The 16,225-nt window shown below is 39.4% G+C and overlaps 1 protein-coding gene across 1 annotated transcript; it reads left to right on the top strand.

The window, feature by feature from the left end:
* Positions 1-5,478: 5,478 nt before the first annotated feature.
* Positions 5,479-6,081, top strand: LOC141620544 (uncharacterized). The gene has a single exon (XM_074437387.1). The coding sequence runs from the start codon at positions 5,479-5,481 to the stop codon at positions 6,079-6,081; it is 603 nt and encodes a 200-aa protein (XP_074293488.1).
* Positions 6,082-16,225: the final 10,144 nt, after the last annotated feature.

Genomic DNA, 16,225 nt, shown 5'->3' with positions numbered 1-16,225 from the left:
TTGCAAGCAAGTCCTTTTGTTTAACCATTGGAGATGCTCTAATATGCTAATAAGGACATCTAAGTATTTTATTAGTAATAGTTTTACAATGTTTTACAGTATTGTAAATCTTTTACAAGAGACTTGCCCCCAAGTCATACGTTAACGTACTAAATTAGAGAATCTAGCATAAATTGAGCACATAATCCGATTTAGGATTGTTGCCTTCCAGTCTTCTACATCTATGAATCCCTCAGAAAGTCTTTTAATCATATTTAAACTTATCTTATTAAAGAAAAAAGCAAGTTATCTTTTTAAGGTTTACAAAAGAATATTACAATATTTACTTTGACTTCCTACCTAGTCAATATTTTTTTTGTTCAATTGACTTTGTAGATAAGATTGTACTCCCTCCTATTTACAATAAACTTCTCATTTCATTTTGACACAAAAATTAAGGAAACACACTCCCCTACCATATAAATAAATTTGGACCACACAAATACACTACCCACCATACAATTAAATTTGGACCATACAAACACTTACTAAAAAAGTAAATATAGGAAAGTTATTGTGAATAGACGGAAAAAGAAATAGGCAAGTTTATATTGAATAGGAGGGAGTATATACGATTATTTGTGGTAGAGCAAAATGCACCCACGCACGGTCTCATTCAGATTTTCTCTACACCCTTTTTGTTCCATTTTTTCTTTTTGGTTTAGATTTTTTTTTTTTTGGAACGAACTACCAATCAATTGTTACAGAAGTGGAGAAAGAGTAATGATTTAAAATGATTTATTACAAAAATCGGAAGAAAATGAAAAGGAAAAATATGAATGCCATATTTGGTCTTTTGATAAAATAGGATGTTACAGGTTTAAAATTTTTGTCGACGCCTTCTATAAATTAAAATACAATGATTTAGATCAGAAACATTGATCCAACCAAATTTTGAAAGGACTTGCACCACCAAAGGTATAAATATGTGAAAAATGGTGAATACAAAGGATATGATATTGAAGTGGAAAGAGATGTCTTGGGAGGAGATAAGATGTATTTTTTGCCGTGAAGAGTTGGAAACTCGAAGTCATTTATTTTTGCATTGTGAATTTTTTTTGCAGCTATGGACGAGTATTAGTGATGCTTGGGATAAGACATGGATTTGTCCTTTGGAGGTTGATGATGCCTTTCTGATGTGGTATGACTCTCATTTTGTTGGGTTTGAAAGACGACTTTGGGAAGTATATTTCATTGCTATAGTTACTCTTATTTGGGAATTGAGAAATGAAGTTTTCTTCGAGAACAAGTCACCCAATTGGACGTGTATAACAGATAAAGTATGTTTGAGGGTTGGGTTGTGGTGCAAAGCATGGAAAGAAAATCGACCTTACACCTTAGAAAAATGGTTGAATAACCGGAAAGGGTTGAAATTGTACGTGGAAGGAGAAATGGATAGTGCAACGAACGACTCTTCGTCTTGGTAGTTGATTGTTTTTACTAAGGTCACCATGTTTTATCTTTGTTGTATTTCTCTGTTTTGGTGGTTATGATCTTTGTTGTATTGTTGTTTTATCTTTTTTGGAGCTCGTCTCGGACTTTACTCGCTGTAAATCTCTGGGTTTATCCCATCTCATTCACTCCATAAGATATTGTCCCATAACAATATAACACACTCGAGATTAAAATTTTTCATATACGCATTAAGTTAACTAAATCGAATATGAAATTAAAACAAACATACATTTACTAGTTGATAGTAGTGTTTTGTGTCGGTCTAAGAGGGTGATTTTATCACCCTCGTGTCTTTTAATATGGGTCTTTAAGTGTGCTTATCCTAGTATTTGATAATCGGTTATGATGTGGCAACTTGTCCATTTTACCTCGGTTTTACAATTGACTTTGATGCACGGAACACGAGGGTCAAGGAGAACCTTTCAACGGTCAAGACAAGGCACAAGCGGCTCACATGTGGCCTAATATCCAGCTGGGAGAAGTGAGGAGTGAAGATTAGAAGAATTGAGAACAATTGAAGAGGTCAAGTATCTTGGAAATTAGAAGTCCAAATTGCGAGCCCAGGCGCAGGCTGCGCAAACGAGGGGTGCATTTGCGCCCGATTGCGCAGGCAAGAAGACTTTTGGCGTAGCCTGCGCATTTCTGTTTTACGGGGCTTTCTAATCCTCTTTTGGGCTTCTTAAGTGGAAATCTTTTTAGGTTTTGTGACGCCCTATATATACCCAAGAGTGAAAAGACCTGAAATGATATTAGAACATCATATCATCTCATCTAATCTCATCATTTAGGGTTTGAATCTTGTAGCATTTTAGAAGACTTTTTCATACATGTTGTAATCTTTCTTTGTATTTTGGGTTTATGAAGACTATGGAAGGCTAAATCCTTCTCTACTTGGTGTAATCCATTTCAAGTCTTCAACTTTATCATTGTATTGACTCTCTATTCTCTAATCTTTCATTTATTTCAATTTCTAAGTTTGAATGTCATGATGAATGTTTTGTTGTAAGAAGTAATTACCCTTGCCTCTTTAATATTCATCTATTGCTTGATTGTTGCAAAGTTTCTTACTTTTGTGATATCTTGTTGAAGCATCTCATATTGTTGTTAACTTGGCTTAAATTATCGATCTTTGTGAGTAGAAATTTTTTATATCATTGGGTTTGTTGGCTTAGACATGCTCTTTTGATATCACATTTACTTTCCTCTTGGTTGTGCTCTTCATGTTCTTGGCTACAATTCTTACATGGCTTAGTGTTGGAAATTGTAGTTTAAGTAAGATTATCATTGTTGGCTTAGATAGTGGTGATCAATTGCTTGAGGATTGTTGTTGGGTAAATGAATTTAGAGAGAAAAGAGTCATACTTTGAGAAAAGGTGAAGCTTGTAGGATTATACCAAGTTTCCTCTCATATTATTGTTGTTTGCATACCAAGTGTTTGTTACCTTGTTTCTTAGGAAAAATCACATCTCTATCATTTTGTCACTTGTTTTCTCCATGCCAATTCTCCTCGTATGTGTCTCAATTGTTGTCCATTGTTAATATCCATAGTTTGTGCATAGTCTTGTGTTTTGTTCATTGTCATTAGTCTAATACAAGCTTTTAGTCTTAATCCCTTCTCTTGGGTTCGACCCTTACTTCCCTTTACTACTATTCTTAGTGCATAGTGTAGAGTCAAGTTTGGTTTATAAATATCTAATTTGGTAGCTTAATTCTAGCATTTAACGACCTAGTCTTTATTCTCTACCAAATTTTGGCGCCGTTGCTGGGGAAGGGCAACATAGCTAAAAGTTTGAGTTGTGAAATACATGTTTAGTTGTTTTTATCTTCTCTTTGTTGTTAGAGGTAAGTGGAAGTTCTAATTTGTTTGGTGTAGTGTCAAGGTTTATGTTTAGTTCTCAACAAAGTGGTGAATCAACTCCCATTGAAGAGGACTCATTCGGAGTATACTCTTGGTTGTTTACAAACCCGTGGTATCAAAGACAACCTAGGGAAACCCAAGTTGAAGAAGAACCACTTTCGGTAAACCCCATTGAAGTAGAATACCCTAGAATGACAAACGATACTAGAACCATTCGTGAGATAAGGGCAAGAAACTACGATGAACAACCATTATGCATCACATACCCTCCTTTGGGAGCAAATGCCAACTTTGAACTTAAGGGTTTCTTCATTCACAACTTACCCAAATTTCACGGGCAAGCGGGAAATGATCCTAACCGGCACTTATCGGAGTTTCACATGATGTGTGAAGAAGCCATCCCAAACGGAGTGACGGAGGACCAATTCAAGCTTCGTGCATTTCCGTTTTCCTTGATGGATGCGGCTAAGGATTGACTTTTCTATCTAACTCCGGGGTCCATAAGTACTTGGAAAGAGATGAAAGCGGCCTTCCATGAGAAATTCTATCCCGACTCGCGCCACAACCGTGCAAAAAAGGCAATCACCACCATAGAGCAAGACCATGGGGAAACCATGTACGAATATTGGGAAAGATTTAAGAGGTTAGTGGCTCAATTCCCATACCATGGGATGAGTGGGGATGATCTTCTTGTTAACTTTTATGAGGGTTTAGGCCAAGAAGATCAAAGGATGGCCAATTCCGCCACCGAGGGAGGTTTGGATAATTATTCCATAGCGGATGCGAATGAGATCATTGAGAGACTTGCCTCAACCACAAGAAATTATGGTAGAAGTCAAAGGGGATCAAGAAATGCATCTTCAATGGGAACCTCCTCCTCTTCTACTCAAAATCTTGAGCAAAGTGTGAATGACCTAACTCACCTAGTGAAAAACATGATGGGAAACACTCCAAACAAGGAAGGAAGTCAAAGAAATTGAGTGGAATGCAACTATTGCCAAGGTCCTCATTTGGAGGAAGCTTACCCCATTATGTTAGAAGAAGGAATTGGGGTGGAAAATGTGAGTGCAATGGGTTATGGGAATTACAATGCTAGGAATCCTTCCGGGAGAGGATATTATAATTATGACCCTAATGGTAACACCTACAATGTTGGGAGTAGATACAACTCTCGTCTTGGTTGGGGTGGTGACACTTCCAAAAGCTTTGTTAATGGCCAATTCAATCACTTGAGGGACCAAAATTCAAATCCTCCAAGAGACCAAAATTTCCGACAAGGCCAAGCTTCCAATTTTCAAGGAAATAGGAATGGCAATTCCAACAACCAAGGTCGAAACCAAAGCCAAGGTCAATCATTTCAATTTGGCAACCAAGGTAACAACACCAATTCTCAAAAGGAACCAAGTGTTCAAGACTTGCTTAAGAACATTTTGCAAGAACAAGTTAAAACAAACAAGAGGTTTGACAAGATTGATTTCGACAAGAGTGTTAATGATGCCAAGGTTGACAACCTTGAGGTTCAACTTGGACAAATTGCCTAAGAACTTGCCAAACAAAACCAAAGGAATTCCACTTCTATTCCCTCCACTACATTCCCTCCTCCTAGGGAAAATGTTAGTTCTATGACATTGAGGAAGGGGAGAACTTTAGAATCTCCTCCAAAGAAGAAGAGAAGGGCCAAGTCACAAGAAAGGGTCATTGACATCGAAAAGCAAATTAAAGAAGAGCTTGTGATTAAAAAAGAGAAAGGGACATCTTCAAAAGATAATGGGGAAGAAGAAAAGAATCCTTTGAGCATGGACAAAGGAAAGAAAGGAAACACCAACACCAAGGATCAAATTGAGGAGATCGAAAGAGAATATGAACCGGAGGTACCATTTCCTAGTGCCCTCACAAATCCCAAGAAGTTTGATAAAGACTCCGATTTTTATGAAACTTTTCGGAAATGTGAGGTCAACATCCCTCTTTTTACTATCATTAAATCCGTCCCTAGGTATGCAAAGTTTCGCAAGGAAATTTGCACCCCTAAACGGAAGCCAAGGAAAGGAGTTGAAATAGTCACGGTTAGTAGGCATGTCTCGGCAATTTTCAAACGAAATCTTCCCAAAAAGTGTGATGATTCGGGCATGCTAACTATACCATGCTCAATTGGAGGTAAAGTTTTTGCTAGAGCTATGCTAGACTCGGGCTCCTCTATCAATGTAATGCCTTACTCCGTTTATGAGACCCTAGAATTGCCTCCCTTGTCTAAGACCAATGTTGTGATCCAATTAGCGGACCGCTCTACGATTCACCCCAAAGGCCTTGTAGAAGATGTGGTAGTAGAGGTTGATAAGTTCATATTTCCGGCCGACTTTTATGTTTTAGACATAGAACCGGACTCCAAGGCTACACCCCTTTTGCTAGGGAGGCCTTTCATGAGAACCTATAAAACAAAGCTTGACATGTATGATGGAAATTTGACCATGGAATTTGAAGGGAAAATTTTGAAGTATAATGTGTATGAGACAATGAAAAAAGCCGATGATTTGAGCTTTTGCTACTTTCTTGATGTAATTGAACCATTGGCAAATCGAGTCTACCAATTGAGTCATAGGGACCCACTTGAAGTGGCCCTTACTAACAATATCGAGAAGGAAAGTTTGCGGTTTTTGTTGTCTCATGATGTGCAGAAAAGTATAGAAGCATTGGAGAAGGAAGAACCATATCTAAGGAGGAAGAAGAAATGAAAGAAATTGAGGAGAAAATGTCGAGCTAGGGCGTAGCCTGCGCAATCCCAGGGCACAGCCTGAGCAGCCCACCAGTGCAGCCTGCGCAGTTTCCAGCTCCATAAAATCTTGTTTTTCCTCTTCTCCTTATGACTACCAAGCCAAATTCCTTCCCCTAGAGGCCTTCCTTGAAAGACCACTCCCCTCCATTATAAAACCACCCACACCTAATCTAAAACCACTTCCCGACCACTTGAAGTACATTTTTCTTGGGAAAAACAACACCCTACCCCTCATAATCTTAAACCAACTTGAGGGTGACCAAGAGAAGAGATTGGTGGATGTATTGCAAAAACACAAGGAAGCTTTTGGGTGGAGCATTGCGGATCTTAAGGGGATAAGCCCAAGCGTATGCATGCACAAGATCCGGTTGGAGGGAGAAGCAAAGCTGATTAGGCAACCCCAAAGGAGATTGAATCCGCCAATGATGGAAGTAGTGAAAGAAGAGATCATAAAATTACTCCAAATGGGAATCATTTATCCCATTAGCGATTCTCAATGGATAAGTCCCACTCAATGTGTACCGAAAAAGGGTGGGGTGACGGTAATCGAAGGCAAAGAAGGAGCTTTAATTCCCACTCGGATTCAAACCGGGTGGAGAGTTTGCATCGATTATCGCCGCCTAAATGTCGTGACATTTAAAGATCATTTTTCCTTACCCTTTATAGACCAAATGCTAGAGAGGATAGGGGGGAAAGAATTCTATTGTTTTTTGGACGGGTACTCCAGGTACTTTCAAATCCCCATACGCCCGGAGGATCAATCCAAAACAACATTCACATGCCCTTTCGGAACATACGCATACAGAAGGATGCCCTTCGGTTTGTGTAATGGTCCGGGTACATTTCAACGATGTATGGTGAGTCTTTTCTCGGATCTTGTAGAGAGAGTCTTAGAGGTTTTCATGGACGACTTCACCGTCCATGGAGACAACTTTGAAGCTTGCTTGGACCACTTAACTATGGTCCTATCACGATGCACAGAGTCGCACCTTGTGTTGAATTCCGAGAAATGTCACTTTATGGTTAAAAGTGGCATCGTGTTAGGACACATAGTCTCAAAGAGAGGGATTGAGGTGGATATGGCTAAGGTGGAAGTAATCAAAACCTTACCATATCCCACTAATACTCGGGAGATAAGGTCGTTCCTATGACACGCGGGTTTCTACCGTAGATTTATTAAAAACTTTTCCAAGATTGCTTACCCCTTGTGCAAGCTTTTGCACAAGGATGTGGAGTTTGTTTTTGATGATGCTTGTAGGGTGGCATTCGATTCTTTGAAAGAAAGGCTTGTGACGGCCCCAATAATTCAAGCTCCAAAATGGGACCTTCCTTTTGAAATCATGACCGATGCTAGTGATTATGCCCTTGGCGCGATTTTAGGCCAAAGGGAGGGGAAGGTAGCTCATGTGATACAATATGCTTTTTCACTTTTGAATGATGCTCAACGAAACTACACCACCATGGAAAAGGAGTTCTTGGCGGTGGTGTATGCCATTGAAAAGTTGCGGGCTTATCTCTTGGGTGCTAAGGTCATTATTTATACCGATCACAAATCCATAAGGCAACTCGTAGACAAGAAGGACACCAAGGCAAGGCTAATGAGATGGGTTCTTTTGTTGAGTGAGTTTGACATCGAAATCAAAGACAAGCAAGAGAGTGCCAATGTGGTAGCCGACCATTTGAGTAGGCTTCACATTAATGAGGATCTAGTGAAGACCATGGGATTAGTAGATGGGAGCTTACCAAATGAATCTTTATATGCCATGAAAGCCGTTGAGCCTTGGTATGCTAACCTTGTCAACTACATGGTAAGGAAATTTCCCACATCCTTATCTTCTAGCCAACACCATAATTTGAAGAGTATTTCCCGCTACTTCATATGGGATGACCCCTACTTGTGGAAGATGTGCCAAGATAATATCATCCGACGTTGCATTCTGGATGTGGAAATCCCCTCAATCCTCCAACATTGCCATGAGTACGCTTGTGGAGGGCACTTTGGTCCTCAAAGGACCGCCCGGAGGATCTTGGAATGTGGTTGCTATTGGCCTAATATTTTCCAGGATGCCCAAGCTTATGTGAAGACTTGTGATCGGTGTCAACGATGTGGAAACATCTCTCGACGGCACGAGATGCCTCAACAACCCATCCTCTTTTGTGAAGTATTTGATGTTTGGGAGATCGACTTCATGGATCCCTTTCGGAATTCAAGCGGGTTCTTTTACATCTTGCTTGCGGTTGACTATGTCTCAAAGTGGGTGGAGGCGATCCCCACAATAGTTGATGATGCCAAGACCGTGTCTAGCTTTATTCAAAGCTTTATCTTCTCAAGATTTGGTTTCCCTAAGGCTATCATAAGTGATCGAGGGACGCATTTTTGCAACTGGGTTATTCAAGGATTGTTGAAGAAATATGGAGTCCTCCATAAGGTCTCCACCGCTTATCACCCTCAAACCAACGGGCAAGCGGAAGTATCTAATCGTGAGATTAAAGGGATCCTTGAGAAGACGGTGAACCCGGACCGGAAGAATTGGAGAAAGCGGTTGGATGATGCATTATGGGCATACCGCACGACGTATAAGACTCCTATTGGCATGTCTCCATATCGTCTCATATATGGGAAGACATGCCACCTACCGGTGGAAGTTGAACATAAAGCCTATTGGGCTATCAAATCTTTCAATCAAAGTGTAGATGAAGGGAGGTTGCATCGGAAATTGCAAATTCAAGAAATAGAGGAAATCTGGTTAGATTCCTATGACAACGCCCGCAATCTACAAGGAAAAAGCTCGGATATGGCATGACAAGATGATAGCCCGAAGAAGCTTCAAGGAAGGAGACAAGGTCCTTGTGTTCCAAAATCGGTTTAAACTTTTTCCGGGCAAGTTGAGATCTCGGTGGTTCGGTCCCTATATTGTGAAGAAAGTGCATCCACACGGGGCGGTGGATGTGGACACTCCCAACTCGGGAAAGTTGATCAAAGTAAATGGGCAACGAATCAAAGTCTACCATGAAGGGATGCAAGACCTTAAAGAAGAAGAAATTCGATTGGAGGACCCCGTCTACGAAGACTAAATCCCCAAGAAGCATTATGTCGAGCCATCGACATTAAATAACGGCTAATTTGTAAATATTCTATCTCAATTTAATCGCCTTCTTAGTGTAGTTCATTACCGTAATTTAGTTCATTGCATGTTAATTTCGTTTTAAATAATTTAATTTGCATTGAAATGCAAGAAGCACTTGAAGTTTGTTAAATGATGTAGTGATTTGCACAAACCCTCTTGGAAGGCGTGCCCAAGAGGAGATGAGAGTCGGGTTTAAGGTACAAGTTCATTTGAAGAAGCCAAGAAAGGCTAACAAGGGAAAAAGAGCAAAATTTGGCTAAGTATGGAAATTGGGAATTAAAAGAATGAGGAGCAAAACTGCGAGCTAGAGCGCAGCCTGCGCAAAGGGTCAGCGCAGCTGCGCCCGATTGCGTAGGGAAGACCAAAATTTGCGCAGCCTGCGCAGGTCTGCAATCCCGTTTCCTTTATCTTCTTTTTACCCGTCATTCTTCTTCACTTAAACATTCCCTTTTGTCGAGCAAACCCCCAAACACCCCTCTCAATCACTCCCAAACGTATCAAATCACCACATATCATCAACAAACTTCAAATCTTTCCACCAAATTCTTCACATAGTTCGATTTTGCCATCAAAAACACCATCAAAACACCAAATTTCTGATAAAATCCCCAAATTTCCCAAGAACCCTAAATTTTTCCGGGTAAATTTGAAGCTTCTACAAGTGGATTTAGGGGTCACTGGGGGGTTTTTACGCATCATCCATCATTATTCAAGCAAGTTTGAGAAATTCTGGGGAGGTATAACAACTTTCCTCTACTTTCTTTGTTTCAAATTAGTTTAATCCGACTTACATTAGTTAGTTGGGTTAAAATTCTTGCTTTTGTTGATTATTGTGGATTGTTGGCAAAGATTTTCTGTTAGGGAAGGAACAATTCGACAAACGCACCTTAAACAATCGAGTTCTTGCTAGTGCACATAAGGTGTTTGTTGAATTGCCCCTTAGAAAATTTTTCAGTTTTTGGTTGTTTTAAGTGTCTTTTGAACCTAATTTTGTTGGAAAAGAAAAATGGTTTTCGGAATTGGCAAAGGAAAATCAAAGAAGAAAGGTGAATCCTCCAATGCACCACCACCCCCACCCAAGGCTTTTCATGGGAATGAGGGGTTGCCCGCACAATACAAAAACTTCTTCAAAGCCCTTGAGAGCAAACCTTTACATATATCCAAATTTCTTCACCCCGGGACATTGAGGGACATGGGAATTTACGACCAAACACTTGCTTTCCTAACCAGGGTGGGGCTTGAGCGATACATGAACCTCCAACTCAACACTTACCCCGCTTACACCTTGGAATTCCTAGCCACTTTACATGTCACGGGGGAAGGGGAGAGTGCAAGGGTAAACTTTCGGTTGTGTAAAGTGTGGCATTCCCTCACTTTTGAAAGGGTGAGGGAAATCTTGATAATTTCTAGACCACCCTCCTCCGTTAATCCACAAGACACAACGTTGAATGATGTATGGTGTGGCCTCACGGGGAAGCCTTGTCAAACCAACAATGACAAAAGCTCCGCAATTACAAACCCCCCCATCCGAATCCTTACCCGGATGATAGCTTGTTTCTTCTTTTCCATGGGGGAGCCAACAAAACTTAATGATGGTGTGCGAGAGTGCATATGGACGAGGCTACCCAAGGGGGAGGGGGTACCGGATTGGGCAAAGCTCTTTGTGGTGAGTGCAACTAAGCATAAAGAGAAAAAGGGGAGCATCAATTGTGTGGGATTAGTCACCCTCTTTGTGGCAAATTTGGTTGGTAACATTCCCGAAGACCAACCTCTCGTGTGGGGTAACAATTTATACAATGAAGCGGGGTTAGTTGAAACCCACATGATCAAAGTCTTGGATACTCTTCCATGGAGTTGTTATTGGTTGGGAGAGAGAGAGAGATGTGCAACACATGAGATTACCAAGGAATGGCCCTCTTCCAAGTGGGTTGAGAGCCCGAGACTTCTATTGCCCCGCCGAGGGAAACTTACCCAACCCACCACCACAAAGAGTGAGAAAGAGAAGAGCCGTAGAGCCATCCCTTAATTCCCAACAAATGGAGGAACAAGAGGTTGAGATTATTGAGGGGGGATTTCATGATACCCGCCACATTCCTTCATCCTACCAACAACCTCAAGACACCCCTATGCATGAGGCCGGGTGTTCCTCAACTCCCACCATGGAACCTTGGCAACATCAAATATTTAAATATTTTGAAGATACCCGGGGAACCTTGGAAACAATAAGTGGGAGGGTTGAGAGCTCCCATACTTGGCAACAACAATATGAGCCAAGATTGGAGAGCTTAGAACAATTTTAAAATGCTTTTGAGGAGCACAAGAAGTTGGGGGATGAGGCCGAATTAGCCCAAAGAAGAATGCTTGAGGGGATAGTCAAAAGGCAAGAGGAGTCTCATGCTTGGCAACAACAACAAGCCAAGCTTTGGGCGGAGAACCAAGTTATGTGGCAAAGCCAAAATGCGTGGAGGGAACAAGTAAGTCGATAATTTGGGGTGCAAAATGAAAGGCACCACCAATACCTTGAAGATTCCTACCACGACACCCAAGCACAAGAGGATTTTTTTAGCCTCATTCGAGGCCTCTTTGACATGTCCCTACACCATCATGAACCTCAATACCAACCCATCATCAATCAACAACAAGTGGATGACGCCCATGAGAGGGAAAAGAAAGAAAGAGAAAGAAGAGGAAGAAGAAGAGGAAACCGAGGGGCATATGAGCAAGGTGAAGGCTCGGGCCCCTCCCACAACAATTTTTGAAGAATTTGGCACTCCTCCACATTGAGGACAATGTGATATTTAAGTGTGGGGGAGTAAGTGAGTGTAATATATGTAAAATTGCTTATTTTGTCAATGCAAGTTTTCAAAAAAAAAAAAATAATAATAAATCCCGGCTAGGTGAAAACCACAAGGGTGGGCACCTAAGGCAAGATTGGAAAGGTGGCCGAAGACGGAATGAAAACCCGAAAGGGCATTCTGGGCAAAATGAAGAAATGAGTTGCGAGCCACCATTAGAGGTAAGGAAAAGCTAAGGTGAAAACCCGAAAGGGCACCTTAGGCAAAATGAGGGATTTTCAACAAAAAAATGAAAAAAAAAAAAAAAGCAACACCAAAAATATGGAGGGACAAGAAGGGAGTGATAAGGAGGGTCTTGGAAGGAGGCTAGTTTTAGGACTTAATTTCTTTTTGTGTCACAAAAATTTGCTTCAAATTGGTGGTCTTTCCGATTGGCTACTTGAGTTGTTGATTCTTAAGAGTATTTGGCCAACCAAGTAGCATGATCTTACATGTATATGGAGTGATAAGGGGGTGTTATAAGTAGTGATGAGTTGTGATTGATAGGAGGATGAGAGGTCACTTTGCTATTGCCTTGGGATAAGGCAAGAGTGACCATTACTACTTTGGTGATATAAGAAGGGTGGAGTTGCGTTATGAGTCAGGTTGGTGGTGTGTCGTGGCCTTGTTCGAGGGAGATATAAGGCGGAGGAGCGAGTGAAGAGTTTGTGTCAACTTTGAGTCAAAATTTTTCTTTTTAATTGGTGGTTGTTCAAGAGGGAGACATAAGAAGGAAGCGGTAAGGGAAGAGTGATCATTCACTCCTACACTCACTTGTAGACTAAAAAAATTGCTTATTTCGGGTTTTGCTCGGGACTAGCAAAAGTCTAAGTGTGGGGGTGTTTGATAGTAGTATTTTGTGTCAGTCTAAGAGGGTGATTTTATCACCCTCGTGTCTTTTAATATGGGTCTTTAAGTGTGCTTATCCTAGTATTTGATAATCGGTTATGATGTGGCAACTTGTCCATTTTACCTCGGTTTTACAATTGACTTTGATGCACGGAACCCGAGGGTCAAGGAGAACCTTTCAACAGTCAAGACAAGGCACAAGCGGCTCATATGTGGCCTAATATCCAGCTGGGAGAAGTGAGGAGTGAAGATTATAAGAATTGAGAACAATTGAAGAGGTCAAGTATCTTGGAAATTAGAAGTCCAAATTGCGAGCCCAGGCACAGGTTGCGCAAACGAGGGGCGCAGCTGCGCCCGATTGCGCAGGCAAGAAGACTTTTGGCGCAGCCTGCGCAGCTTTGTTTTACGGGGCTTTCTAATCCTCTTTTGGGCTTCTTAAGTGGAAATTTTTTTAGGTTTTCGTGTAGCCCTCATTACTAGAAATCCAGGCAACTACAACGCCCCTTTAACAACGCTTATTCACGAAAATCACCATAGACGTTGTAGAACGTATGGCGCGAATTTTACTAAAATTAATTACAACGGTTATGGTTATATAACCGTTGTTATAAGTTTTAACAACGGGTCAAACATGCACAACCGTTGTTAATAATTTGGCGTAAAATTGGCGCAAAGTTAGTGAAAAGTAATCACAACGGTTATTTTTTAAACCCGTTGTTAAAACTTTTTAACAACGTTTTTTGTTTTACAACCGTTGTTAAAACGTTTTAACAACGGTTTTTGTTTAACAACCGTTGTCAATACTTTCCATACTATAAACCACAGAAACACATATCAGCTACAGCCACAAAAAACAAACCTTAACTCAAACACAAACACAAACACAGACAAACACAAACACAAACACACACTTTCTCATCATCTCTTTCTCTCTTTCTCATCGTCGCTTTATCATCTCGCCGTCACTGTTGGTTTCATCGTCTCTTACTTTCTCTAATTATCAGGTAAATCTCGCAGTCACTGTTGGTTTCATCGTCTTTCATCGTCATTATTTTCTTTTTCTAATTATTTCATTTGCATGTATGTGTTTTTATCGATCATTATGTTATTTCTCTAAGTATTATTCGCTTAATTAGCTAGTAAAACAAATTAAATAAAATAAAACAAAGAAGAAGTAAGATGATAGAGAGGAATGCATGATAAACTTAATATATATATATATATATATATATATATATATATATATATATATATATATATATATATATATATATATATATATATATATATATATAAATACATAAATTAAAAAAAAGAATTACATTGATAAAAATGCAATTCTTATATTTTCATAGAGAGTCTTATTCTCTTCTATGATATTCGTCCTCTCCTCCTTAGCTATTTGGAGGTTCCGTTCAACAGCTTTATATCGTCATATAGCCGCAACAATCGCCGCTGTCAAACCATCTTTTTTTTGCGTCCTTGAGTGCGGATCGAGCATCCACAAGGTAGCTTCTGAAACTGTCTTCAATGTGGAGCAACCGGCGGATGAAATTGTTGTTGTTCTCGATCATAGTAAGAGTCTTAAGGATGATATCATTCATTTTGTTGATGAAGTTTGGAGTTTGTTTGAAAGATTAATTAGGGTTTGAAGTTTGTTTTAGCAGATAGGGTTTGGAGATAGTGAGATAATGGAATGGTGGTTGAGATAATGCATGTATTTATACTAAGTAATGTGTGATTTGAGTTGTTTTTTAATTAATATATGTTTAGGAAGTTGTGCCATAATCATCATCATATCTCTCTCTGCTGCTTCAAATCTTATTATAACCCTTCTCATTCCATATTGTCCATTCATATGCACAGGGATGACAGTAATAATGCATGCATCGGAATTATAACGGGCCGTAATTATGCATGCATCTAGTAATATTTAATATAATTTTTTTTTTTTAAAAAACAAACAACAACGGTTATTGAGAAACAACCCGTTGTCTTTAGTTATAACAACGGTTTTGTATATTACAACCGTTGTTATAACTTTCCCACCAAAATTGAGTCACACTTTCCACAACGGGTTTTTATACTTAAAACCGTTGTTAATAGTTTTAACAACGGGTTCCTTAAGAAAATCAACCGTTGTTAAAACCTTTTACAACGGACGCTTTAACAACGTCCGCTTTTTTATATAACAACGGTTTTTAACCGTTGTTATAGCCTGTATCTGTAGTAGTGCCTATATATACCCAAGAGTTTGAAGACCTGAGATGATATGAGATATTAGAACATCATATCATCTCATCTAATCTCATCATTTAGGGTTTGAATCTTGTAACATTTTAGAAGACTTTTTCATACAAGTTGTAATCTTTCTTTGTATTTTGGGTTTATGAAGACTATGGAAGGCTAAATCCTTCTCTACTTGGTGTAATCCATTTCAAGTCTTCAACTTTATCATTGTATTGACTCTCTACTCTCTAATCTTTTATTTATTTTAATTTCTAAGTTTGAATGCCATGATGAATGTTTTGTTGTAAGAAGTAATTACCCTTGCCTCTTTAATATTCATCTATTGCTTGATTGTTGCAAAGTTTCTTACTTTTGTGATATCTTGTTGAAGCATCTCATATTGTTGTTATCTTGGTTTAAAGTATCAATCTTTGTGAGTAGAAATTGTTTATATCATTGGGTTTGTTGGCTTAGACATGCTCTTTTGATATCCCATTTATTTTCCTCTTGGTTGTGCTCTTCATGCTCTTGGTTACAACTCTTACATGACTTAGTGTTGGAAATTGTAGTTTAAGTAGGATTATCATTGTTGGCTTAGATAGTGGTGATCAATTGCTTGAGGATTGTTGTTGGGTAAATGAATTTAGAGAGAAAAGAGTTATACTTTGAGAAAAGGTGAAGCTTGTAGGATTATACCAAGTTTCCTCTCATATTATTGTTGTTTGCATACCAAGTGTTTGTTACCTTGTTTCTTAGGAAAAATCACATCTCTTTCATTTTGTCACTTGTTTTCTCCATGCCAATTCTCCTCTTATGTGTCTCAATTGTTGTCCATTGTTAATATCTATAGTTTGTGCATAGTCTTGTGTTTTGTTCATTGTCATTAGTCTAATACAAGCTTTTAGTCTTAATCTCTTCTCTTGGGTTCGACCCCTTACTTCCCTTTACTACTATTCTTAGTGCATAGTGTAGAGTCAAGTTTGGTTTATAAATATCTAATTTGGTAGCTTAATTCTAGCATTTAACGACCTAGTCTTTATTCTCTACCACTAGTCCTCAGTTA

Source organism: Silene latifolia, chromosome X, assembly GCF_048544455.1.
Source record: "Silene latifolia isolate original U9 population chromosome X, ASM4854445v1, whole genome shotgun sequence".
In the NCBI taxonomy this organism is placed as follows: domain Eukaryota; kingdom Viridiplantae; phylum Streptophyta; class Magnoliopsida; order Caryophyllales; family Caryophyllaceae; genus Silene; species Silene latifolia.
Note: the sequence above shows the minus strand (reverse complement) of the source record. Positions and strands in the feature narration are given on the sequence as shown.

Bases quoted from the DNA above. Each gene is read 5' to 3' on its own strand.
- LOC141620544 (XM_074437387.1), top strand. From the start codon at position 5,479: ATGCTAACTATACCATGCTCAATTGGAGGTAAAGTTTTTGCTAGAGCT.